The sequence below is a fragment of the Capsicum annuum genome, chromosome 6 (assembly GCF_002878395.1).
Source record: "Capsicum annuum cultivar UCD-10X-F1 chromosome 6, UCD10Xv1.1, whole genome shotgun sequence".
NCBI classification, from domain to species: domain Eukaryota; kingdom Viridiplantae; phylum Streptophyta; class Magnoliopsida; order Solanales; family Solanaceae; genus Capsicum; species Capsicum annuum.
In genome coordinates, this window is record NC_061116.1 from 64,259,243 (window position 1) to 64,285,716 (window position 26,474).

The window sequence follows — 26,474 nt, forward strand, 5'->3', positions numbered from 1 at the left end:
CTTAAAATATAGCAAAATAATATGAATTCATCTTGGAAATACGAAATTCTTTAAGAAAACTAAAACTTTTGGATACAAGAACGAAAGGGTGTTCTTGTTCAAACCCCACATACCTTAAACTTGGAGCTTTTGGATGACTTCAAAAATTTCGGAAGGTTATTCACGAACTATTGGGTGCCCCTCTTAGCCCTCTTAATGGGGCATTCAAATATGCAAGAATTATTGAATTCTCACGGTTGAATCTCTAGATAATTGGGTTTTTATGTTGAAACCCTAACCTTGTGGTTGAAGGTGTGCAGAGAATTTTGAGATGTTTAACTAAAGAGAAATAGAAGAAAATACATTCTTTGAGGGTTATAAGTCGTGGGAAGTGCAGGAAAAAGACCAAAATACCATTGCAAAAACATCATTAAATTGCTGAAAAAATAGCTGATGACATTCGTGACAAGTTGTCAAACTTGTGACAAGTCGTCATGAAATGTCGTCACAAAAGGGTGGATTTTATGATTTTCGGCTTAAGGTTGACGACATTTTGTGACAAGCCGTCAAACTTGTGACAAGTCGTCACAAAATGTCATCACAAAATATTGGATTTTGTGACTTTCTGCTTATGGTGATGACATTTTGTGACAAGCCGTCACAAAATGTCGTCACAAAATTTCCAGGTTGATACGCTGGAGTAAAATAGGCATAAATCTTTGCTCTAATAACGGATTTTGGTGAAATTGGTATCGTTTGAAAGATAATTCGAAGAGATTTGATTTGATATATAGTAGGACACCCAATTCATTATATACAAGGATTTATGGTTAATTGAAGTCGACTCAAGTTTTGACTCTCACTAAAACTCAAACGATAGGAAAGCTTTCAACTTGACCTTGAGTTAGGGGATCTCTATGATCTTAATTCATGCCAAAATAGATTCCCACACTATATAATTGATTAACATACCAAATTTTCATAGGATTTATGGATTTTGGAACATCTACATGTAGAAATGATGGTTTGTGTTCTAGCCTAAAATGCGGGGTGTTACATTATCTTCCCCTTGGGGTCATTCGTCCCCGAATGTTGCTCTTTTGGTTAAGAATACAGAGAAAACTGAGGATACACAATTGAAATAACTTATTAAACTGAATCAATATCTTTCTAAACTTTGGAATACTTCGATGAATGCATATACTCATGATAAGAATAGCTATCTAACTGAATCTTTAATTAGAAAGGAGCTGAATGAAGGAAGGTTGTTACCTTCGTCTGAATCTGAGCTAACTTGCCTTTTTTACTTATTTACGAAGAGATGACTCATACTGAGAGTTTAGAATTTTCTTGATGTGCTCATGGTGCGATCGTACTTATGAAACTTCAGGTAGTAAAACTAGGCTAGTTCGAAAAATGGAAATCCATAGAAATCTATGTGTCTGATTGTTAAACTGAACTGTTGTCTATCTAAACTGAATCATACTAGATACTCATGCTCAAGTGGAGGGTTTCTTCAACACCCCTCTAGGGAGTTATAGTGATTTGATGGAGCCAAGAATTTTGGTCAAGATCTGAACAAGACATCTGAATAAGGGATTACAATATTGCGATAATTCCATAGCTTGGAATCATAGGCCTTTGAATCGTAGACTAGGGTGGAATTTACTAGGCTTTAGGAAATGCAACACCTTACTTGAAACTTAGACACACTTTTAAAATATTCTATCAACTATTCTTTTACCTTAAAAACCATACTTATTGATTCATCTTCTAATTTTAACAAGGTCGTTGATATTTCCTTCTACTCATGTCTAAACTGAACTAAATTCCCTCACCATCTTCATGCCTAACCTACAATCATAGGGTACACCACATAACACTGTACAACTAGTCTGAATCGTAATTCAACACACCCTGCACTTCACAACTTCTCATCTCATGAAAATCCTTATTACTACTCCAACAACCACATTCAACCTCATACTAGACATCTTACTAATGTGCAGTTCATTTATCTAAATATACAAACATGATGTTCAAGCCTCACTTCTATAACCATATATGCACTTCTAAGCACACTCCCCTAAAATACCTTTGTCACAACTTACAAACCTCTATCAAGAACAACTTCCATGCACTACTCCTAAGAAGACATACATAAGATTTCAACTACCCAAACATCTTATATAAAACTTCGACTAACCATGATAGGTATTAAAGACTTGGCTTCAATCTTACTTCACACTTTACTGCCTTAGCTAAAATAAGCATACAATGATCTTCCAGTAACAAGAAATGTTTACTCTCTCCCATCCAGACAACTGATCATCCTCACTATCTTGATCGAGGGAAAGGTAATATAAGGTTAGAACATAAGGGCCCGAAATATGAGAGGATACTATGAATAACTTAATACTCAACTGAGGCTTAAGGAATAGAATATATAGCATCATGGACTTATCAAAGAAGTCTAATCTAAGGACATGCAAGATATAAATCCGAATTTTGCTGATCATTAAAAGTATTGCTTGAGTACTTGGACTGATCATACTGTAAAGATTGAGTACATACGTCATGAGCTACATGACCTAAATTGGGAGTTCATAACTTATGGAATGTGATTCCAACTGCTGAAAGAACTAGAACTCCTCATTTTTGGGAACTAGGAGAGTACATAATTCTTCATTATATGTATGAACACGAATTAAGATCATGGAACTAAATGTAAGGCATGAGTAGGTATTGGGACAACTAAAAATACTGAAATAAGATTGGGTCAAGCATTAATCTTTCTTACAACTATTCTACAACTTACTGGTACATCTACTAGAATCTGAAGGCTTGACTTGGTTACTTGTTCTATCATCTCCCCCTTAGATGTAAGCCATCACTCTGAGGCTGTGAACCACTATATAAACTCTAGTCTAACTATAATCACTTTACTTTAGAGTCTGAGATATAGCAACGCACATGAAAAAAAGAACTTAACCCAAATGACTACACCTGAAAGCGTAAAACCAACTTTTAATACTCAATTGTGAGCTATACCCTATCTTTCTATATCCCCAATAGCCATCATATAACACTTGAATACTTACTAACTTTGAATCTGCACGAGCATCCCCATAGTTGGAGTGCACACCATCTAGTGCTTCAACTCTTATTCCTGTTAGCTAAATCTTCGAAATTTCAAACTTAGATTCTAACGCTTAACATGGGTATCTATAAACCTTTGATGGACCATACAACCTCTGTCATAGTGTACCAATATCACGCTTGTAAACTTATGTTTCTAAGCCATGAGAATCTCATTCATACTTAAAAAGACTCAACATCTTCAATCATAACTCCTTAACTTAGCTATCAAGAACATTACTCATTATCTAACTAGTCTTTCTCCACCTAACATCTCAGCGGTACTACTGACTACACAATATGCAATAATTCTAAAAAAAAAATAATGCAGCCCCATAGCACCTTGGGTATACTTCTGCATCATACATACAACGTCAAACTTGATAATGAATTAAGTAAACTTATGCTCTTGCACACACTATTCAAGCCTATTATATCACTTCCCTATAACTAGCATCACTAACCAGGCAATTATTACATCACCTTGATGACCATTAACTGTTCAAAATTAATGTCTAATGCTAAGCATGATTAACAATAAAACCTCATATACTATTCTCACTTGGAAACTATAAAATAAAGCATAAAAAAAAACACTAGTCCACTAGAACTTCATAAGAACAATAATTGAGCAAAATTATATGGCCTATCTTATTTATATCTACTAACGCATCCTCCTTCTACACATCATTACTATTTACCTTTCTTATACATCTAAACTCCTTTATAGCTTTATAAGTTTCAACTAAACTTTCTCTTACAATCTCAAGAAAGCCTAAATTAACAACAGTCACCCACCAAGTACTTCCATCAAAACCTATACTTTTCTAGCACAACAAATACCATTAATAACTCTTTTCTTACCTCAAGCAAACAATAATCCATGTTAACTAATAATCTCTTTCTCTAACTTTCACTAAACTAACAAACAAGGGTATATCACTTCATTACTAATTCAATCATAAGCGAAAATTCAGATATAAATGCTCAATAAATCGCCCTTACCACATTTATTGTCACCACACTTCTAAACCCACACTTTTAACTAACATAAGAACAACAAGATAACCAATAAGTTGCTAGTCAAAATAGGCCTTACGCGGATTCACTAGACTTTTGGTTCCAAAAACACAATGATAACAAGATTACATATTACAAGATATAGAAACTTGACACATCATATTCAATGATCTAAGAATACACATCTTGCTCTATCTTAACGAAATGACTCAAAAGAATAAGGGTATAACTTTAAATTTGAGGGACTTATAACACACTAGAAGGCTCCTCTCAAGCCGCTTTGTGTGACTTCTGAAACTTTTTATAAGCCAATCTGAGAGCGTTATCTGGAGAGAAAATAGAACTTACTAATCATGCTATCTCAAGAATAATACATGGATAGGGAAGTATAGCTTTACATTATAGATTCTGAGGAGGAATCTGGAAGTACATCTTACTTGGTCTTAGTGCACGATTTTTATGAATCATAAATAGAGCACTTTAATTATTGAAACTTAAAAGCACTGATGGGATACTTTCTAGCTTACTTACAATCCAATAAACATGTGTGGAGACTATTTGAGAAAGCATTATCTGGAAAGATTTAAGCTTGATTGTTTTTGATACCTTGAAAATAAGGCAGAGATAGCTCGGATAGAGTAAGATGAGAATCTGTATAAGTTTCTTAAAGAACATTTCTATAGCACGATCTGAGACTTACAAGAATGGATACATTTCCTAAATGCCTTGTAGCCTCTCGAAGAAAAGTACAGACATCTCCGTACCGTTTCGCAAGACTCTACTAGATATAGCTTCATAGACACCCTAAGACTCTTGCACTTTGTGCTCTGATACCAAGTTTGTAATGCCCCAAAATCGGGTCTTGAGACGTCACACAGTGCTTAAGGTCATAAGTGACCCCAAGCTAACCCTTCTACTGGCATAACTCATAAGCAACTGAATAAAATGCTTAAATCTGTATAAAATCAGTGAGAACATAAAACTTTTCTGAACTTGATCAATATAAATCTAAACTTTACAAGATTATAACTCTGCTTTTACCAAAATAAAACTGAAACTGAATATATTAAGTCTACTGACTGTCTATGAAGCCTCTACTAGTACTGACTTTAGATAGCCGGATCATGACTCCCAACTATCCCAACTCAATATGACTGAAATAGGAAAATAAAGAACTGCTCAAATCGTCTATCTGGCTCAAACCCTTAAATTAAAAGGATTCATTACCTGCTGACTGGAAGCTAAGCAGACTGAATCTGAATGTGCACACTAAGTCTTGTACCTACATTATGAGACAATGTAGCATATAGACGTATATGTGGATTAGCACATTGGGAATGTACTCAGTATATGGGGGTATATGCAATTAAATAATCAATATCATAAATCCTTATAGAAAACATGCATGTTAGTATAGATAACTCACATAGCTTGAATTAAAACCATCATAAACATGAATAAGAAAACAGGTAATATAAATTACGTGAGTAATTGCACTTCATTCTAAATCTGCATTCTTTCTTTATTCTCAAACTTGTAAGATAAATAAAGTCTTAAAACAACATTTTTCAGAGCATACACTTTAATCTCATGAAAACTGGGGACTTCTTTGGAAACTTAAAGATATTGACACTTGAGAGCCTTAGAAATCTTGGACTCATAGCTTTCAAAATACATATACTTGTATCTTAGATAGAGTGGGGGACTACTTTGGGAGTTTCTTCTAACCGACATATACCATGTGAGCTACATGGAGTCCAATGTCTTACCCACGTTTGGGAGATATGTTCTATCCTTGCCATCGGATAGAACCTTAACTTAGTGATCACTATCTTAACCCACTTAGGGTATATCAGAAACCTACGGAGCCACGCAGTTTTGGGACATGAGTCCTCGGAATCAAGCCCAACTCGGTGCTAAATACTACTCCCATATTTCAATAATATGCAATGGGAGCCAAAACGCACCCCCTTTATCTCAAAATCAAGAATGTGGATTTCTTTCTTAGCTTAGGGTCAAAACTCACTTCTTTCTTGAAATCTTGATAGACTTATCATTAAAGCTTTAAAGATCTCATAATAATGGAAATATGAACATACTTCTTGCAATTCTTTTAAAGTCATCAACAACTCATTCTCAAAACTCATAATTCAACAATAAGGCTCAACTCATAACAACAAGTCTTAGGAATACTTGAAAATATGAAATCAATATAGAAATGTGCAATTTATATCATGAACTCTCAATTTATCTCATAATTAAACAAGATAAATATGCAATTCAAGACGTGAACAATTTTATAATCTCATAAACTTGAAATATAGCAAAATAATATGAATTCATCTTGGAAATACAAAATTCTTTAAGAAAACTAAAACTTTTGGGCACAAGAACGGAAGGGTGTTCTTGTTCAAAACCCACATACCTTAAACTTAGAGCTTTTGGATAACTTCAAAAATTTCGGAAGGTTATTCATGAACTATTGGGTGCCCCTCGTAGCCCTCTTAACGGGAAATTCAAATATGTAAGAATTATTGAATTTTCACGGTTGAATCTCTAGATAATTGGGTTTTTATGTTGAAACCCTAACCTTGTGGTTGAAGGTGTGCAGAGAATTTTGAGATGCTTAACTAAAGAGAAATAAAAGAAAATACGTTCTCTGAAGGTTATAAGTCATGGGAAGTGCAGTAAAAGGACCAAAATACCCTTGCAAAAACGTCATTAAATTGCTGAAAAAAATAGCTGATGTCATTCGTGACAAGTCATTAGTCTTGTGATAAGTCGTCATGAAATGTCGTCACAAAAGGGTGGATTTTATGATTTTCGACTTAAGGTTGATGACATTTTGTGACAAGCCGTCAAACTTGTGACAAGTCGTCACAAAATGTCGTCACAAAATGTTGGATTTTGTGACTTTCTACTTATGGTGACGACATTTTGTGACAAGCCGTCACGAAATTTTCAGGCTGATACGCTTGAGTAAAATGGGCATAAATCTTTGCTCCGATAACGAATTTTGGAGAAATTGGTATAGTTGGAAAGATAATTCGAAAAGATTTTATTTGATATATAGTAGGCCACCCAGTTCATTATATACAAGGAGTTATGGTCGATTGAAGTCGACTCAAGTTTCGACGCTCACTAAAACTCGAATGATAGGAAAACTTTCAACTTGACTTTGAGTTAGGGGATCTCTATGATCTCAATTCATGCCAAAATAGGTTTACACACTACATAATTGATTAACATACCAAATTTGCATAGGATTTATGGATTTTAGAATATCTACACGTAGAAATAACGGTTTGCATTCTAGCCCAAAATGCGGGGTGTTACATAATCCGGGATGCTAAGTACGGTTAGGAGCCTGTGCATCTGAACCTATGATATAAGACATCATAGTGCAAAAGAAAGGTATGTGTCAGTACTTTGAATGTACTAGTATGCTAAGTGAGGTAAGGCTGAATGCATAAAAATATATCCAGTGATGCATAGACCGAAATGACTGAAAATATATCCAGTGATGCGTAGACCGACGTGTTGCGTCAATGGCATCAACGCAATGACTAACGCGCCTCGTTAAGTTTGTTGGTTCACTGGAATTACACTGAAAGCTGGGGAAAAAATTAACTGTCGATGTGATGGGCGAAGCAACGCGTTGACTTACTGGAATTTGGCACTGGGAGCTGAGGAAAATATTTATCAATGTGATAGGCGACGCGGTGCGGCGCGTCTAGATCGCATCGATCCACTAGTTTGGATTTTCAAACGTGCCTCAAACGATGTTCAAAAAATCCGAAACTCACCCGAAGTGACCTAAAGACATTCCTGATCATGAATAAACCTAAAAGTTGATACTTTAAGGTCATAAGGGTCGTGAAATAGGATCACCAACTTACGAAGGTTAAAATACTCCTAAGTATAAACACTTAGCTGAAAATTTTCTAAGTCGAGGACCTCTTTTCAAGCTTTAACGGACTAAGTTAAGCTTGAAATTTTGCGGGGTCTTACATGAGGTTTGGTCATGGTGACCGTATGCATGATGTCACACTTATATTTGGGAGATGTACTAGTCATCTCATGTTTTTCTTCAGTTCATGTGGCTAACACACACCAGGGCCCTTTCAGCAGAGGGAGCTGAACCCCTATAGCCCGTGGGTGGACATTTAGAACGACAGAGCTACACAGTACAAGTTAAGGTTTTAACTTCATGGTAAACCTTGTTCCCTACCCCGGCAGAGTATATATGTATATATGTATATATGTATATATATGATTGCATATGGTTATTTCCTTTGGTTTTGAATGCATGATTTTATCTTTATCCCTGAGTACATACTAGTGTTCACTCCACTAACCATCTTCGGGCGTTGTATCCCCACGCAATGCAGAAACCATCTATACTAATATTCCTCCTGCTCAGTGAAGTAGATTCGGAGACAACTTTGAGTAAGACTGAAGTGATGAGCTTTCATAATTTGAAAGACTCTATTTCATGCTATGGACTTATCTCATTATTGTTATTTTCTTTGGTTTGGTTTTGGCTATAGTTGGGGGCATGTCCCAACCAGATGTTATTGCTCTGGTTAGAGGCTTTGTCGAACTACTATGGGCATGTACGGTATCGGTATTGGTGTCAACCTTGGTATTGGTATTGGCATTCGGGGTTGGCACCAGTTGGATATTTAGTTGTGATTGGTTGGTTATGGTTTTAGGTTTCATTACTACCTTTAAACTATTATTGTTTTATCTTGTTATATGTTCGGAATTCATCCGACATAGGGTGTAGGGCAGTTATGGCTGAGTATTAGGGGTGGTCTCCGATCTTGGTTGGACTTGAGATTCCCGACACGACTAGGCCCTAGTTCGGATCGTGTCACCACGCAACCACATGTTCAAAATCATAATAAAACATGAAAAAAAAATCATAATTAAACCATGGGAAAACATTATTCAACAATGAACATCTAGAACCCCCAACCTTTATTTCAAGACCATAACAATACCATGAAAGCCATACATTAAAATATGTGCTTTTTGGAAAATAACAATAAGAGAGGAGTAACGTGCTTTAGACACTAAGAATTATGGAGAGAAACCATCCCTGAAAACCCCTAATTGATTAGCTTGATGAAACCCTAGCTTTAGCTTGAACAGAGAGTTTGAGAGTGTTTTATTGGGAATGATGTATTAATAAAGTCCCAAGGAAAGTTTTAAGTCACAGTATCAAAGGGACTTAAAATGGGAAATGTCTGGAATACCCTCAACTTAAAAGCTGTAAAATGTCGTCTTTGGTTACAAGTCAACGGGTTGACTCGTCACCACATCATACGACTCGTAGCCATGAGTCGTATCCTAGACAGTGAGTTAGACACCCATACACTGTCCTCCTTACGACTTCATGTTCCCACTCGTGACTTAACCATACGACTTATACGGTTTAGTCACATCCAAGACAGAAACCAAGGGATTAGATACTAGACAACATACGACTCAACTCTACCGCTCGTAACCTATCCTCTCGGTTCTTAGCAAGCCATTCGTACTCAGAGCAGAGTCGAGTCACTAAGTTACTGATTTGGTTAAGGTTTGTCCTAACGACTCATCACCACCCTTAACGACTCGCATCCCCAAGTCGTAACCAAGACAGAAAACCTAACCACCATCCACTAGACACTTTACGACTAGGGTCACCTGATCCGTAATCACACCATACGACTCGTATGATGGGTTGTTACTAGGACAGTGAGCTCAAAGCTCAGGAATTTTTCAAGGGCCAAAATCCGAGGTGTTTCACCTGTAATATCTAGTTTTCCCTTAATATAGCCATCAATATCAAATGCGCAAAATTCATAATAATGAATAGATTAAAAAATAATATAAAATAAAAATAATATCATAATTAAGTCACAACAAAATTTAGGCAGAATTAATTTTATAGTTTATAATTTTATTTTTAATTTTAAATTCCATTTATAAATTTTAGGCAGAATTAATTTTATAGTTTATAATTTTATTTTTAATAATTTTTACACATACAAAATATGAAAAGAACATTTCCATTCCATTCAAAATCATCTGGTTTCCTTGGAAGGGGTTTAGGGCAAAGAAGGTGAGGTGTAGCTTTACATTAACATAATCCCAAAAAATTAAACATAGCATTAAATCATCCTCGGAGCAGACGAAACCGCACGTCTTTTCTTTGGGTCTCAAGAAAATCTCAATATCGGAAAGTGTAGAAAAGACGTAACTTGTTTGTATCATAAGCTGCTTCATCCATAATCGTAAAAGTAGTAGTATATGATGGTGCTTTCACATCTTCACGGAGCATTCAAAGGTACGGTGGAGAGAATCACTAGTCCTCGTACCGTCTCCGCTTTCAAAGAAAAGGGAGTTCTTAGCGTCAGCGAGTTCGTAATAGCTGGCGATAATCTCGTCTCCAAATGCCCTACCTGGTCTTGGTAATTTCCTTAACTGCTAATTATTGCTCAATCAATTTGGATCTAATTTCAAAGAATTAAATTGGACGAAGATTCATCCTTAATTAGTATTTGCTATGCTTCTTTTGGACGGACCTTTATGTTTGATGGTACAACTAATAATAGGAACACTGGATTTTATATGTATACATACATAATTGTTATGTTGTACTTCTCACAATTGACATAGATTCCAACTTGTTGGTCAATGATGCATTATCTCGTATAATAGATAAAAGAGTTCGTTTTGATGCTAAAGAGAAAATTGATTGATGGGACTATTGATTTCTCAAATGTTTCAAATGCTCTGAAGATGCAAAATTCTTGTTAGCTTTCCTGCTAGAAAACAAAAATAAAAAGTGTTTGCCCTCCATGATTCTGTTTATGTAGTAGTCAACCCAATGTTACGTTTTTCTGCTGTTTTTAAAGTTCTGATTAGATTTGTTGTTGTTGCATCTAAGTCTTATGTGATGATTGATTGTTCATTAACAGGGAATCAGGTGAGCCTAGTAAGAGGAAGTCTTATTTACCAGCCGACAAGCAATTCTTAATAACTAGAAATGGTACGTATCTACAACCATCATCCTGCTAGTAGTTTACATTGAAAATTCAACGTGTTTGGCAAATATGAGCTAGCTTGACTTCATTCTTTAACCTAATTACTACTAAATTTATATACTTTTTATTAGAATAACGCGACTTAATTTAAGCTATAATCTTGCAAGACTTGATTTAAGCTAAACTAATCTTGAAAAGAAACCAAAAAGCCAATAAGTAAGCTCTGATCAATAGTTGATAGTCTTAATGTAGTTGATGTATCCAAGTAACTTTTGGGGATGTTATCTTGATGTCAGAAATTCAGCATCATCAAAATCCCGAACTGATCATCTTAGTGCTAGATCGATAAACCTCATATGCAATTTCAAGAGCTTATTGAGAAAGAGAGGTTTGATAATCTAATAAGACAAATAGTATTGATGGGTATGTATGTAGCCATGAGGTAAGGAAATAGGACTCATAACTTCGTTGTCCCAACTCATGTTATGCTCAGCGTACTTTTTCTTTTCAGATGATGTTGTGATGACCTTGGGAAGTATCTATTAGGTTAGGAAATAGGACTGAGAACTGTATTGCCTAAGACATGTTATGCGCTGAATCTATGTGTTTCAATCTGCTTCTATTAATATCAACTTAAGCATCTTGCTAAGGATACTTCTGTTGCCTAGTACTATATCTTCTCCCCCCCTAGCTCACTAACCTTTTCATTGGAATTGGTAAATTATTTCTATTTTGAACTTTCTAATCTTCAACAACTTCTTAAGAATTTTAGCACTTGATTCTTCTAGAAGAAGGTGGAACTATGTATCTTGTAGTTCTTTGGCCATTCTCTTAGATATTCTTTATTCATAGGCGTTATCTACTTGTCTTATTAAAATAAAAAAGCAGCCCGGTGCACAAAGCATCCCTGTTAGCAGGAGTGTCTGGGGAAGGATGCACCCCAAGGGGTGTGATGTAGAGAGCCTACCCTATGCGAGCATTAGTGTCTTCTTCCACAACTCGACCCCGTGACGTGAAGGTCACACAAGACAACTTTACTGTTGCATCAAGGTTTCCCTTCAAGCTTTTGTTATGCACTAATATAGATCATATGCCACTTTAACTTTGTACACAGTTCCTTGTCTGAGAAGAGCTGCATCAATAGAGGAAGAATATGAGGCTGCTGGAGGTGAAGTTCTTCTTGATAATGATGACAATGATGGTTGGCTGGCAACTCATGGAAAACCAAAAGGTATCTCGTATATCACTACTTCCAATAATAAATTGAGTTTTATGCATTTTGCCTCATGATATTTTGTCCCATTTATTTCTTAGGAAACAACGGTGCTGAGGATGAGAGCTTGCCATCTATAGACACACTAGAAATCAACAAAAAGAACACTATCCAGTCAATCCCATCATACTTTGGAGGTGAGGAAGAGGAAGACATACCTGACATGGGAGAGTATGAGGAAGCTGACAATCTTATAGAAACAGACCCTGTAAGAAGCTGTCTCTATCTGCACGCATTATAGTTTTAAAACTGTGTCATTCATGACTAATCTTAACAGCGTACTGTTTCACTGTGTATTTGATCTTCAAAAGTCCTACCACAATGGTTTCCTGCAGAATCGTGATCCAATCTGTTGGCTACTTGTCTCCAGCGGTTCATGCTCATAAACTAAAACTCCTGATGCTTTTTCTTCATGGTCTTTGATGATGTTTCCCTGGTGCTCTAGTTGAGAGTTAATATAAAAAGTTTTTTCATTTCAATTGGTGAATTGTTCCTACAAGTGTCACGATGAATACTTGTTAAATCAACTTACCAACCAAATGGCTCTCCTTATAGTTTTCATGATGTTTAGAGTAAAATGTGCATCTGTACTACAAATAATTTATGTTAGGAATAGAACTGTTCAAACCTGATAGAACACAAAGACATAACTCAATGCTCTTGTATTATTTCTTGCTTGTTGATTTACATTGATACATGAGGTGAATATATTCAAGCAGAGATACCTAAGTGTAGGACTCCTACATATAATATAATACTGCAAACATTTAATGCTTGCTCGTTGATCTACATTGATACACGGGGTGAATATATACAAGAAGAGGCACCTAAGTGTAGGACTCCTACACATAATATAATACTGCAAACAATTAACCGATGGCTTCAGGATTAGGTGTTATATTTGGACTAGGATTCGAACTACTTGACTTGGACGTTAACTGTCTAATACTCCCCTTGCAAGCTGAAGGTGGGGAAACAACATTCAGCTTGGAGCTTAGAAATAAAAATCTGGCAGTAGCCTGGGGCTTGGTGAGAACATCAGCAAGTTGTTGAGAGGAATTGCACAAACAGGTCCTTCCGCGCAACTTTGTCTCAGACGAAATGAAAGTCGATCTCCACATGTTTAGTGTGAGCATGAAAGACGGAATTGATGGAAAGATATGCGGTTCCTAAGTTATCACACTAAAGAGTAGGAGGGCTGTAGACTGAAATGTCAACTTTTAACAACAAAGATTGGAGCTAAGTAAGCTCAACGACAACATTGGCAGGGGCTTTATATTCAAACTCTGTAGAAGATCAAGCAATAGTGCGTTGCTTTTTAGAGAATCAGGAAACTAGTGCTTTCCCTAAATAAATAGCATAACCACCAGTAGACTTGCGATTATCCAAGGACCCTTGCGATCATCCAAGGACCTTGCTCAATCAGAATCAATGAAAGCTTGGAGGACAAAGCTAGCAGAGTTGGGAATGAAGAAATGACTACAACAATGTGCTTGAGATATCGAAGTATGCGTTTGACAATGGCCGAATGGTTTTGAGTTGGAGAGTGCATGAACTAACACACCTTGTTGACGGCAAATGCTAGATTCGGTATTATGGGTGTTACATATTCTAAAGCTCCAACAACATTACTTTACAAGGTTGGATCATCGAAGTGAGAGCTATCTCCAGCATGTAACTTTGTATTGAGAGCCATAGGTGTGCGAACATGTTTGCAGTTCAACATGTTTGTCTTGGACAACAAGGTGCAATGCAAATATATAGGTGCTGCAGAGGGACAACCCGGTGTTAGATCGTCTCACTTTAACACCCAAAAAGAAACTTAGCAGACCCAAGTCATGAATGGAAAATTTTGCGCACAATTTCGAGATGATTAAGGAAGTGAGAGTGGCTGCTAGTGAGTATAATGTCATCAACATGACGAACAAATAAGCACGGACATCATTAGCAGCACGGACATAATGCTTGAAACCATACAACGACTTGTGCAACGGAAAAACATGATGAGGGTATGAGGGGTGAGTGAACCAGCATATTGAGCCATAAATACAAGCTTATGAAGTTGTCCATGAAGAAAGGCATTTCGAAAATCAAGTTGTCTCAAGGGCCACCTTTTAGAGATTGCAATTGTGATAACGACACAAATAGTAGCTAAATGTTTCAAAGTAATCGTGACCTTCAACCTGGTGGAACCCTTTGGCGACCAAACGTGCTTTATAACGTTCAATGTGTACCTGATGAGTTTCTCTTAATTCGGAAAACCCACTTGTTACCCAGAACATTCATGGAAGGTTTATAAGGGACCAAAGACCATGTTCCATTGTGGAGAAGAGCATCCATCTCAGAGCTTATGACATTACGCCAAACTTTGTGCTTATTAGCCTCGGTGAAATTGGATGGTATAGTGGATATTGGAGCATCAACAGAGGAGGGATCATCAATGAATAAGTGAGGCAAGGGCTGCATATGCCTTAGGATCATGTGATGAGTGCCTTGAGGAGGTGTTGGGCTGCCAAAGTTAAGAGTGGGTTGGGAAGTGGGTGACGGTTCCATGGTCGAACTAGTACTTATGGAGGGAGTAGTGGCAGTCGGTTGTGGAGATGTTGGAATAGATAACGATGGTGGTGGGGAACTAGATTGGGCATCTGTCAACACAGAAGCCGAAACTGTAGGTTGGAGAGGTGAAATTGAGGAGGGGGAGGAAACAACAGAGGTAGAGAGATTGGGGAAGATGCCCAAGGTCGAGGTGCTGAAATTGTGGAGGGATGAGGACCTAGTATCGACGACGGGGAAAATGGAAAAATAACTTCGTCAAAGCGCACAGGACGAGCTATGTGTATACGATCAGAGGTTTGATCAAGACAATGACACCCAAGATGTGTAGAGCTATACCCAAGAAAGTCACAAAACATTTAGAAAGTCAAACTTATGTTTGTTAGAAGGATGAACATATGGGAAGCAGAGACACCCAAATACTTTGAGGAATGAATAGTCAGGAGACTTGTTAAGTGCAAGTTCAAAGGGAGAATGCCCCGTAAGGGAGGGTAAGGACAGTCGATTGATGAGATTTACAACAGTTTCAAAGGCAAAGTGCCAATGACGAGATGGAATGGGACAGTGAGCTAAGAGACTTAACTCGGTTTCAACAATGTGACGATATTTTCACTTAACTTTCCCTTGTTGCTCGTGAGTGTGGGGGCAGGAAAGAAGATGAACAATTCTGAAGCTTGCAAGTATAAGGGAAAGTGAAGGAAATTCACCACCTTAGTTGGATTGAATTGAATCAATTCGTGTATTGAATTGTTTTTCCACAAGCAATTTAAAATGGTGAAATATGCGAACCACATCAAATTTTAGTTTCAAAGGAAATCCCAGGTATAGTTTGAACTATCATCAACAAAGGCGTGGAAGTATTTGTGACCATCACATGAAAAGGTGGGAGCAAGTCTCCAAACATCCACAAAAAGTAATTGTCACATAGAGGTACTTTTATTGATTGAAATTGGAAGATTCAACTTGTGCAACTTGCCAAGTTGGCATGCACTACAAATATGACTGAAATTAAAACTAGAACAAGGTAAACTATTCTTCCTTACGAGCTGATGAAGGACACGCTGGTGAGGATGCCCAAGACGAAGGTGCCAATCGATATATGACATTTTTGCAGGTACGACTCCTGGAGGTTGATTTAAAGGGAAACGAGTAGAGACCCCCCCTACTTCGACCTGAAAGAAGTTTCTGGGATGCTTGATTCTTGACATGAAAATAAAAGGGATAGAATTCAAAAAAAATGTTATTATCTCGTGCAAATTTGTGAATTGAGAGTTGACATTTTGTAATTGAAGGGACATGCAGAATATTTTTAGAAGGGATTTCAACGGGAGAGCTAGAGTTGAATACCGGTATGATGAATTTGGAGCCCTTGACCATTACCACCATGAACTTGATCCGTTCCCCGATAATCTTCCACTTTGTTAAGAGTCCTACATTGGAAAAGGGATGGGTACTTGATCTCCCTATATGAATTTGGACAATCATCCTCTCATGAGCTAGCTTTTGAGGTTGAGTTAGGCCCAAGATCTATTCTTTACATGGTATTAGAGCCAGGTTCAGTCAATTCATTGTTTCCAATGTTATGCCCCTCGTCTTATATTGTCCACGCTCCTCATGTCCAGTCTTGGGCATGTTGAAGTCCCACATGGTGAGTTAAAGGGTACATGGTCTCCTTATATTTGGACAATCCTTCCCTCATGTGCTAGCTTTTGAGGTTGAGTTAGACCCAAGATCCATTCTTTACATGGTATCAGAGTCAGGCCCATCCAAATTCTTTGTTCACCAATGTTGGGCCCCTGATATTATATTGTTCACACTTCAATTAATAAGGTCTGGGCGTGCGGGGGACTGTTAATAGTCCTACATCGGAAAAGATGGGTACTTGGTCTTTTTATATGGATTTGGACAATTCTCCCCTCACGAGCTAGCTTTTGAGGTTAGAGTTAGGCGCAAGAGTCATTCTTTACACATTTGTTGTAGGCTAGCAAGATCGGGAGTAATGTGATGAGTAACCCGAGCGGTGGGATACCATTGTGGATTGAAAAATGCTGGAGCTTGATGTGACAAATATGTTGTAGGATTGGTGATATGATCATACCTTTGGAAACACGTTGGGGCAAGATAATTAAAACCATTGCAAATCTAACACCTTTGGCGGGAATCATTGGTAGACCATTGGTGCCCTGTAGTTGAGCCGCCTCGATAGGAATTGGATCTTCCCCACGATTTCCTCCTTTGTCGCGACCATAGTTGCGGCCTCGACCACAACTATTATTTGAAGTGTGATGTGGTGGGGAAGATTGTTGGCTGAAGTTAGTAGCAGCGTTGGGTGTAAGATCTGAAGATGACGAGCTAGTGATGTACAGAGGCAAGAGGGTTTGGCCATGAATAAACTCATGGTTTAAAAGTAGGCTATGCAGTTCACTGAACGTGACAGGTTTTGGAAGAGCAGATAGAGTTGTGACGATATCTTTAAAATCTCTTTGCAAGCCTTTGAATATGTAGATATTCTGTTCAGAAAGCGTTAGAGGACAACCAACAACGGCTAGCTTATCACACGCACACACATATATATCCCACAAACCCAAAACAAACTACTGTTATTGACTAAAGTAATAATCTTGAAAATAAAAGCAAAGAACACATAGGTATCATATAATACAAGTGCAAAAATAATCAAAAGACAAGCATAATGTAATAGCATTTAAAATAGAATATTGAGGAGTATTTTTCAAATCTCCTTGCCGTCTTTGCCATTTCGATTTGGATGAGTTTAGAGGAGCGAGAGACACAAAGTGAAAGAGAGGATGCACGTTTTCAAATCTAGCAGCGACGGTGAGTCCCGAAATGAGGCTTCTTGCGCGATGAGAGCCTTTTATGAAGACTCCGATTTGCTCCGGAAGTGTTCAAGCAAATAAAAGAGAGTAATAAAATAAGTAAGAAAATTCAAGAGTGTGGCCACGTAAAAGTCGCATATTGAATATAATATCCAAAAGACGAGACATGTGAAAATGCCGAATGAGATTACTTTGAAACCGAACTCAAAATGGCTAAATCTTAAAACATATGACTGTCTTAAGCACAAACTAATCCTCGGACCTATTACGTTTAAATTCTAGTAAATCCACCAACCTAAAGCATGGAGAATAAAATGTAATTTATGCTTTTAAATGGACAATATGTATATGCACATACTCCTGCAAACAGAGCATGTGCAATGACTAAGAAAAGCTATGTATGCGCACGTAAAATAAACACGTAAGAAGGGGATTCACATTTTATTAAAGGATATGGATTAACAAAGGTAGCATTGAACCAAGCAAAAGCAAACTTCTCCCTTAAACGTGCTCTTTATTAACCGAGAATTATATAAACTAACAAGTTTCACCATATAAAGATACAGAATGACTAATAGCTAACTGGAAACAAAGACTGATTTCGTGCAGGTATCTAATCCGAAAACAAAATCATTCTTTAAGTTCATGAGGGCTAAATTGATACTAAACACACAAATAGAATCAGATTAAGCATAACTATTTAAACTCCTAATAAAACGATTTACGTGAAATCAAATTAGAGAAGGAAATTTAAGAGTCGCGATCTTTGAAACACCTCATATGAATATTAATGCATCACTGTCAACATTGTTACAAATGAGACATAGCAAATATCCGAACATAAAGTTAAGCAAATTATTCTTGACATAGCCTGACATTTGTTTATCACAGAGATTAAACAAAGGAAAAGGAGGCGGATTTACCGGCTGCAGGGCAGCAAGCGGGGGGTACTTTGTTCACAGGCCTATGCTCAAACTCGAACGATGATGAGCTCGAAAACTTGAGTCTCGACAGAGGCCAAAGAAAACCAAAGAGCTTAATATTTTCAACGAAGGATGAGCAAAAGCTTTTAAGAGAGAAGTGGCTGCTTCCCAACCTTTTTCCCAAATGGTAGTATTTATAGACAAAAGATTAGGGCTTTTGAATTTTGGGCGGGATTTTGAATTTCAAACTTTGAAATTTTTGTGACCAAATCCAAACGTTGGGAAATGGCAGGAACTAGTTCAGAGGAAGACAGAGAAAACATACAAGTCATGCTCAATCCTTATCTTCGCGCATATGAGTTTGGCCTTATGAAGATATTGAGTGATACTTAGATCATCTTGCTTCATGTTTTGAAGTTGCATATGAAGATTCAGAATTTGGGTATTTGAAGATGAGGAGAGAGCAGCCTTCAACGCGTCCCAAACTTCTTTGGCGGTGGAAAGACCTAGTACAACGGGAATCACTTCTTCCAAGAGCGACGAGATAAGGAGACTAAGAACAACTTGGTCCCGCTGAACCATTGAGAAATAACTTCTTTATTTTCAATGTATCCAAAGAGGTTTTGTCCACGAAGGAATGGTAGAATCTGTGTTTGCCAGAAAAGGTAGTTAGAAGAATTTAGCTTGATTGAAATAAAGTGATGTGCATATTGGGGGGTGAAAGAGAAGTGGGGCAGCCCGAATTCAGTGTGACAGCTTGAGAACGTGAGGTGGACGACGAGTCCGATGGCAACTCTGATACCATGATAGAACACAAAGACAGAACGCAATGCTCTTGTATTATTTCTTGCTCGTTGATTTACATTGATACATGAGGTGAATATATACAAGCAGCGACACCTAAGTTTAGGACTCTACATATAATATAGTACTGCAATTAATTAGCCGATGGCTGTAGGATTAGGTGTTATATGGCTAGGATTCGGACACTTGACTTGGACTTTAACTGTCTAATAAAAACTGACTGGTTAGTATTGGTAGGTTTTATAAACAGCTAAAGGTAGATACTGAGTAGTTTAGAAGTGCAATGATTTCACATGATTCCTCATCAGTGAAATTGTTAGCATCTCATTGCCCACACATGGATCTGAGCAGGTGAACAAGATTTTAAGATAAGTTTATGTTCGCAGGGAAGGCTCGACAACTTCCTCCTTTTGGAATCTTGCTGGATAAACAAGCAAAATAATCCCTCATTTTCTTTGTCTTTTTTTGTACCCAATAGTTGCCTTCAATTTGACTTTCTCCTGGTATAATATATATACAAGAAAATTCTGTTTGATACTGTTATATGCAAGAAAGCTCTTTTCCAAACTTTATGGAAGCTTTCTTTCAGTTCAACAACTACTGCCTACCTTCCCATACTTTTTAAAAATAAAAGTGAAAGAATGCTGCCCGATCTTTGTTTGGGCACAAAATTCAGTTTGCCGAATTCTGTTTGTTGGATCTCTTTAAATAATCAGCTTTGAGATTATTCCATATAGTACCAAAATGGTTAATTTCTCATGATGTTGCAGGCTACCCTTCAGACTACATATCTTGTGGCCAATGAGCCTGATGATGACAATATTCTAAGAACACGAACCTATGATGTCAGCATCACGTAAGTCGCTTTTATTCATTAGATTTTGTAATGTTAGCTGTTTCATGCACTTCCGATTAAAGAGAAGTGCTAATAACTGTTTTGCCAACCGTTCATCTGTACTTTTGTGTAGGTATGACAAATATTATCAAACACCTCGTGTGTGGCTCACTGGATATGATGAGGTCAGTCAAAATAAAACTTTTAATTGCCTTGAAGACTACAGTTTTTATTTCTGTCCTATAATGCAAAGAGTTGGAGGATGGTTTGACATATGCATGAAATAAATAACTTAGTACCCATACATTTGAATAAACGGATGATACATCGAGACCTCACCTGGATTTATGGGCGTCTTTTTTTTGGGGATTAGTGGGTAGATCTACTGGTGTATTTTTGAGAAAGTTGATTTTTCTCCTGTTACCTCAGGTGGATCACTGTCAACTCAAATAACTTAGAGTGCTATTTTATGTTTTTCTTTCTGTTATCACTTTCTTTATATGCCGGTAAACACAGACCTTCTCATTATGTTATATTATACATTCTTTATTAGTCTTATCCAGATATGAGTTCTGTCAACTTAAGTAAATGTTGCTTCCAGAAAACAGAAGATTGTCTTTTTCTTAGATATGCATCATGGTCTTTTGGGGAATCTTATGATTTGATTGCAATACAGTGAACTCTAAGTTCTTGCGGAACTTTATGATTTGATTGCAATACAGTGAACTCTTTGCAACTGTGAGGTCTGATATTTTTCCGTAATAATATTCATCATGTGTAGTAAGCACTATTCTTGATTTTATGTGACAGTCAAGGATGCTTTTGCAACCAGAGCTCGTACTTGAAGATGTCAGTCAAGACCATGCACGCAAGACGGTGAGATACATCTTTTAAGTCTTGATGTACTTGAGGACAAGCTTAAATAGGTTTCTCCATGCTGTTGTTTTTTTTGTAAATGAACAAGTAATACAAGACATTCAAAGTTGGAAATTAGAACATTGCTCCTCATCTAATTTCTTGAGAAGTTCTAACCTAGATGGTATTGTTGTTTGCTCGGCAATCTCAGCGCCGAGCCATTATTCAAGTTACAAGGAAGAAACTCACCTACTGAATCGGTTCAGCTTACCTGTAGTTGTTTCAAACATCCATTCCAATTTTTTAGATAAAAATTCAGGACCCATTTGGCCAATAGATTTCTCAAGTAGTTTTCGAGAAAAAACCTGGCAAATAGTGTCTGTCCATACAATTTGTCCTTATTTGGCAAAATTTTTTGATAAATAATCCAAATTCCCAAGTACTAGAAAAAACTAGTATTTGGGTCAAATTTCACTTTTTTGGAAACTTCTAAAAGTGAAATATATTTTCCAGATACTGTGGCCAAACACATGGTGAAACTTTACCCAAAAATGACTTGTCAAAAATTTTTGGGAATCTATGGCCAAACGCGAGCTTAGTATTATGGTGTGGCGAAGATTTTCAGAAATTATCCAAAGTGTATGAAAGAGTGGTGAATATAATATCCTGCAAATCTATACCAACATGGTTTAGTAGTTTGGTGATAGGTGGTTGGATTCTTTCTTGCTATTGGCATCTGGAGGTGCTTGAATGCTTGCTTTGAGTTGATGATACAGCTTATGTGTGAATAACATCCAGACTTCTGCTTGGGTTTTCTAATCTGAACTCTAGTTTTTACTTGATTTATGAGAAATGCCAAAACTGATTTGCGAATGGTAATTGCATTATCCACTCAGTACAAAACTAAACCCACCAAGGACTATTTCGGTTGACCAACAATACCGATTTTTTTGTTCATGAACCAAATTTTAGATGACAACTAAACAACTGAATGAACCGTCACACTGATTATCAAGTTCCTTCCCTTTTATAACCCTTGTACTTATTTAACCACAACAACTTTTCTGTCGATGAATTCCTTTTAATCTCTTATTCTTAACATTGTTAACTTAGGTGACCATTGAAGACCATCCACATCTTCCAGGGAAACATGCTTCTGTGCATCCTTGCCGACACGGGGCTGTAATGAAGAAAATTATTGATGTTTTGATGTTGAGAGGAGTTGAACCTGAAGTTGACAAGTACACTCTGATTTCTCTTCTAGTTATCCTTGTATTTTGTTAAGCATTATACTTAATCACACCCATAATACCCATATGTTTTGGTTATGTGGGGATACTTGCAACTCATAGATGTATGTTTGTTTGTATAAAGCATGCCTATGAATATTTTAATTCTGTTAATATGTTGCATTAAAAGAGCTATACTATGTAGCGACAAACCAGATGGAAGTTCTGCTCATTGTGACAGCTGTTTTTCAAAAAAAGTTGATGCTTTGACATTCAAAATTTTAGGATTCACCGGTGTCTCCCCTGATAGGTGTTTACCTGCCTTGCATATTCTTCTTCACATCTATTTACCATGAGAAGGTTTCCTGCAGCTGCAGGAGAGCAGTGGTAGGCATGGTAGCAGAAATCGTATAAATGGAATTTCATGTGATCAGAAACAGAGTATTAAGTTTTTAAAGAAATGTTTAGCCCTTTTGTTGGAACAAAAATTAATGCACCACGATGATGATTTCTGTTTTTAGTCTTGACATGACTGAGGCATCATTTTAGTCCTACCCTCCTCCATCTAGCTTTTATCAATACTTTAAGTTATTGATTACAAAATGGAGGAGAATATACTTTTGACATAAATAGAATAGTTGGGAAGAAGAATTGTTATTGATACTTTTATAGTTCCTTAGATTATAGAAATATATTTCTTGTTTTCTCAAGACTATTATTTATCTACTTTGTTTCATTGCATATAAGAGAATCTCAATTATTCAACCAACGGTGCTGCAATTTGAAACAATTGGTGCAGTTATATGAACTTTCATTCTAATACTAATTTTAAGACAAAGTCAGGATTTCCCTAAATCTCAGTTACTCCTATGTGGCTAATTGATTTAATCATTTGGTTTGTACCAATGAACTTTCATTCCAATACCAATTTTAAGACAAAGTCAGGATTTCTCTAAATCTCAGTTACTCCTATGTGGCTAATTGATTTAATCATTTGGTTTTTACCACCTACCTACATGGATACATCATTTTAATTTCGTTCTGTTTTTTTTGAGTCTCTATTGATGCAAATAGATCTTTTATCTTCCCCATCCCCTTCATGTGCTTCAATCATCATTTGTCACACCTACAATTGGTGCATCAGAAGGTTCATGTATAACACGAGCAAACTATGTAAGCCGGTCTCTCATTTCATCCCTCTTATGTTTACTACTTGCACCAGTCACCTTATTTCAAATCTTGTCATATTTTGTATGATCGTAAATCCAATTTAATATTCACATTCTACAACAGTCATCTTATGTATCTGTTGGGCCTTAAAGGGCATTATTGGTCTCACAACCATTTATAAAACTTGCATTCCATCTTGTTAGGTATCTTTTTATAGTGTTACACTTTCGTGATACTCCATCATTTTTGATAATTGAGAATCTCCTTGTAGGTTAGTTGGTTCAGCTACAGTTGGCTGTATAGGTTTGAAATTCTGGGGAGTTTGGGAAGCTCCTCTATCATCCTCCCATTTAAGTACCGGGCTTTGGTCCTCATGGGTTCAGATTTGTGACGTATGTTTAACACATCCCCCAATATACTGACTTTACTGTTTGAACCAAAGCCCTGGGGATGTAACATTCCTCTGTTTGTGCTATCATGTTATACTTGTGTGATACATTTCTATCTACCATATCATTCTGCTCAAGACGAAGATATTACACAGCATTTAAATTGGAGGGTTGAAATGGAGAAGTGCTCCGGGTATTATGTAATATCTAACAAAATGAAAGGTAAGTTCTATAAAACAGTTGTAAGACTAGCAATGTTGAGTGAACATTGGACTTTTCAACATATCCTCAAGAGGAGTGTTGCAGAGATGCAAATGGTTAAGACGGATGTGTTGTATATGAGATTGGACAAGATAAAAATTGACCACATTAGCCTGAAGGTGCACGTAACACACATTGAGGGTAAGATGAAAGGTTGCTTGAGATGGTTTGGTCATATCCTGTGTTGACCTCCAGATGCACCGGTCTGCTGGTGTGTAAGTCATGTAAAGTGAAGATTCTTAGGTAGATCTAAAATCACATGGAAGGAGGTTGTCTTGATAGACTTACCATCTCTTAAAATGAACGGAGACTTGGTGAAAGATAGAGCATAATAGTAGGAAAAGATTTCTATAAGCAAATACCAATTAGATGAGATTATATTTTAGTAGGTCTTATGCTTTGTAGGAGTCTTCTAGTCCTATTAGAGATTTATTATGCCAATAGGAAATCTAGAAACTTCTAGTACTCTTCTCATCTTGGAGTTCATATGCTCCATTTTGTTTTTACTTATCCTAAGTAGTGTATATGTGGCATTTCTCGACAGTTTCAAGTGCTGGTTGACTTTCCCGCTACAGTCATATGTTGGAGTCACTGAATGAAAGAAAAACTAAGAGGGTTTGTATCCAATGGTAATGATTATGTTGATTCTTAGTACAGCTGATTCTTTCATTATCATCAAAGTTAAGTCGAGCAGATATGCAGGAGTAAAATGTGCTTGTTTTAGACTAAAGATATGAGACGTGACCCAACAACTGAAATGCATGAACTTACTAAATTTGGATCTCCTTTTAGTTTCTCTAAATTAAATGTTGATCTCAAGCACCATTTGCAGGTACCTTTTCCTATTCTTAAAGTTTGTGGCTTCGGTTATTCCAACAATTGAATATGATTACACCATGGACTTTGATCTTGGTAGCAGTAGCAGCTGAGCTGCAGCTTCAACTTCCTTTGGTTAGTAGCAATGGTGTTCAGTTTTTTTTTTTTGTTTTTTTGTTTCTTTAGCTGAACTAGCAAGATGATGATTATGGATGTTACTTGTATGTTTTCCAGATAAATGCTGCAACATAACATGTCTAAGCCAAATATTCTGATGATGATGCATCTGTTGGTGTGATGAGCAATAATTTGTACAGTTTTAATAGACGCTCTTCTAGAAATGTGGAGCATGCATGATGAATTGTCAGCATGCCTTGTTTATTGTATATTAGTAAGAAGAATTAATGTTATTTTAGTTTGCACGATCCTCTTGAGGGTTGAAATTGTTTATTAACGAAAGTTAACTGGATGAAAGCTACAAAAATGAAAATGGTGTCTGTTTTCTGTATCAAATGTCTTGGGACTTGCATCAAATCTCCATTTTACTATTCTTCTCCATATTTCATAAGAATATATGTGGTTTGAGATGGTAATATTCCTTAAAACTCGTATGTGGTTTGAGATGGTGTAGTGTTCCTAAAACTCTACGTTACGACTACTGAATCATGGATCAATTTATTTAAAAGTTAGCTCAGCTATCTAAAAATTATGATGATATTATAGACTTGTCGGTGAGTTTAAGTTGAATCCTTGCTTAATACAACCATTTTGTTTACGGTACAACAACAACAAACCCAGTATATTTCCACGTAGTGGGGTCTGGGGAGGGTAGAATGTACGCAGTCCATACCACTACCTCTAAAGAAGTAGAGAGGCTGTTTCCGATAATTTTGTTTACGGTAATTTTCCTCTTATTAATTAGGATTTAGGATACATGTCAGATCGTGGTGGGGAATTTGGCAAATAAACTTACATTTGCACATTAAGGAGAAGTGATCGGTGCATTTTATATGCAAAGTAATTTAATTAGGACTAGAGGTATTATTCCAACACTTCGACAAGAAGCTTAATAACTGCAGTGCGTTACTTATTATTTCTGAAGCGGATTGCTCATCAAGTTTTCATCTAAAAGCAACATATTTGAGGCAACAGCCACTTTCATATAGTTCTTTTTTTTTTTAAATAATCTTGGTGTCCGGATCTGCTTGTGCGGGCCTCAACTAATTTCGTGGGATACCTGCCCCCTTCCACCAGCAACAAATATCGGGTACTTCTATCCATCAAGGTTTGAACATGTGGAAAGAAATCACCTGGTGTATCTAGGTTAGGAATTAAACCTGAGACCCATGATGCTC

General features: G+C 36.8%; 1 protein-coding gene across 2 annotated transcripts; it reads left to right on the top strand.

The window, feature by feature from the left end:
- Positions 1 to 10,172: 10,172 nt before the first annotated feature.
- LOC107873375 (autophagy-related protein 3) lies at positions 10,173 to 25,627 on the top strand. 2 transcript variants are annotated; one of them, XM_016720213.2, is made up of 10 exons: positions 10,173 to 10,598; positions 11,109 to 11,179; positions 12,289 to 12,405; positions 12,489 to 12,655; positions 20,335 to 20,420; positions 20,533 to 20,584; positions 21,210 to 21,275; positions 22,368 to 22,495; positions 25,136 to 25,254; positions 25,354 to 25,627. In XM_016720213.2, exons 1-9 carry the CDS (start codon positions 10,438 to 10,440, stop codon positions 25,230 to 25,232), a joined length of 945 nt encoding a protein of 314 aa, XP_016575699.1. In that variant the 5' UTR covers positions 10,173 to 10,437; the 3' UTR covers positions 25,233 to 25,254; positions 25,354 to 25,627. The 2 variants fall into 2 exon arrangements, with proteins under 2 accessions (XP_016575699.1, XP_047270697.1); XM_047414741.1 differs by lacking the exons at positions 25,136 to 25,254; positions 25,354 to 25,627 and adding an exon at positions 24,848 to 24,932 and having other exon boundaries at positions 10,204 to 10,598.
- The last annotated feature ends 847 nt before the right edge of the window (positions 25,628 to 26,474 follow it).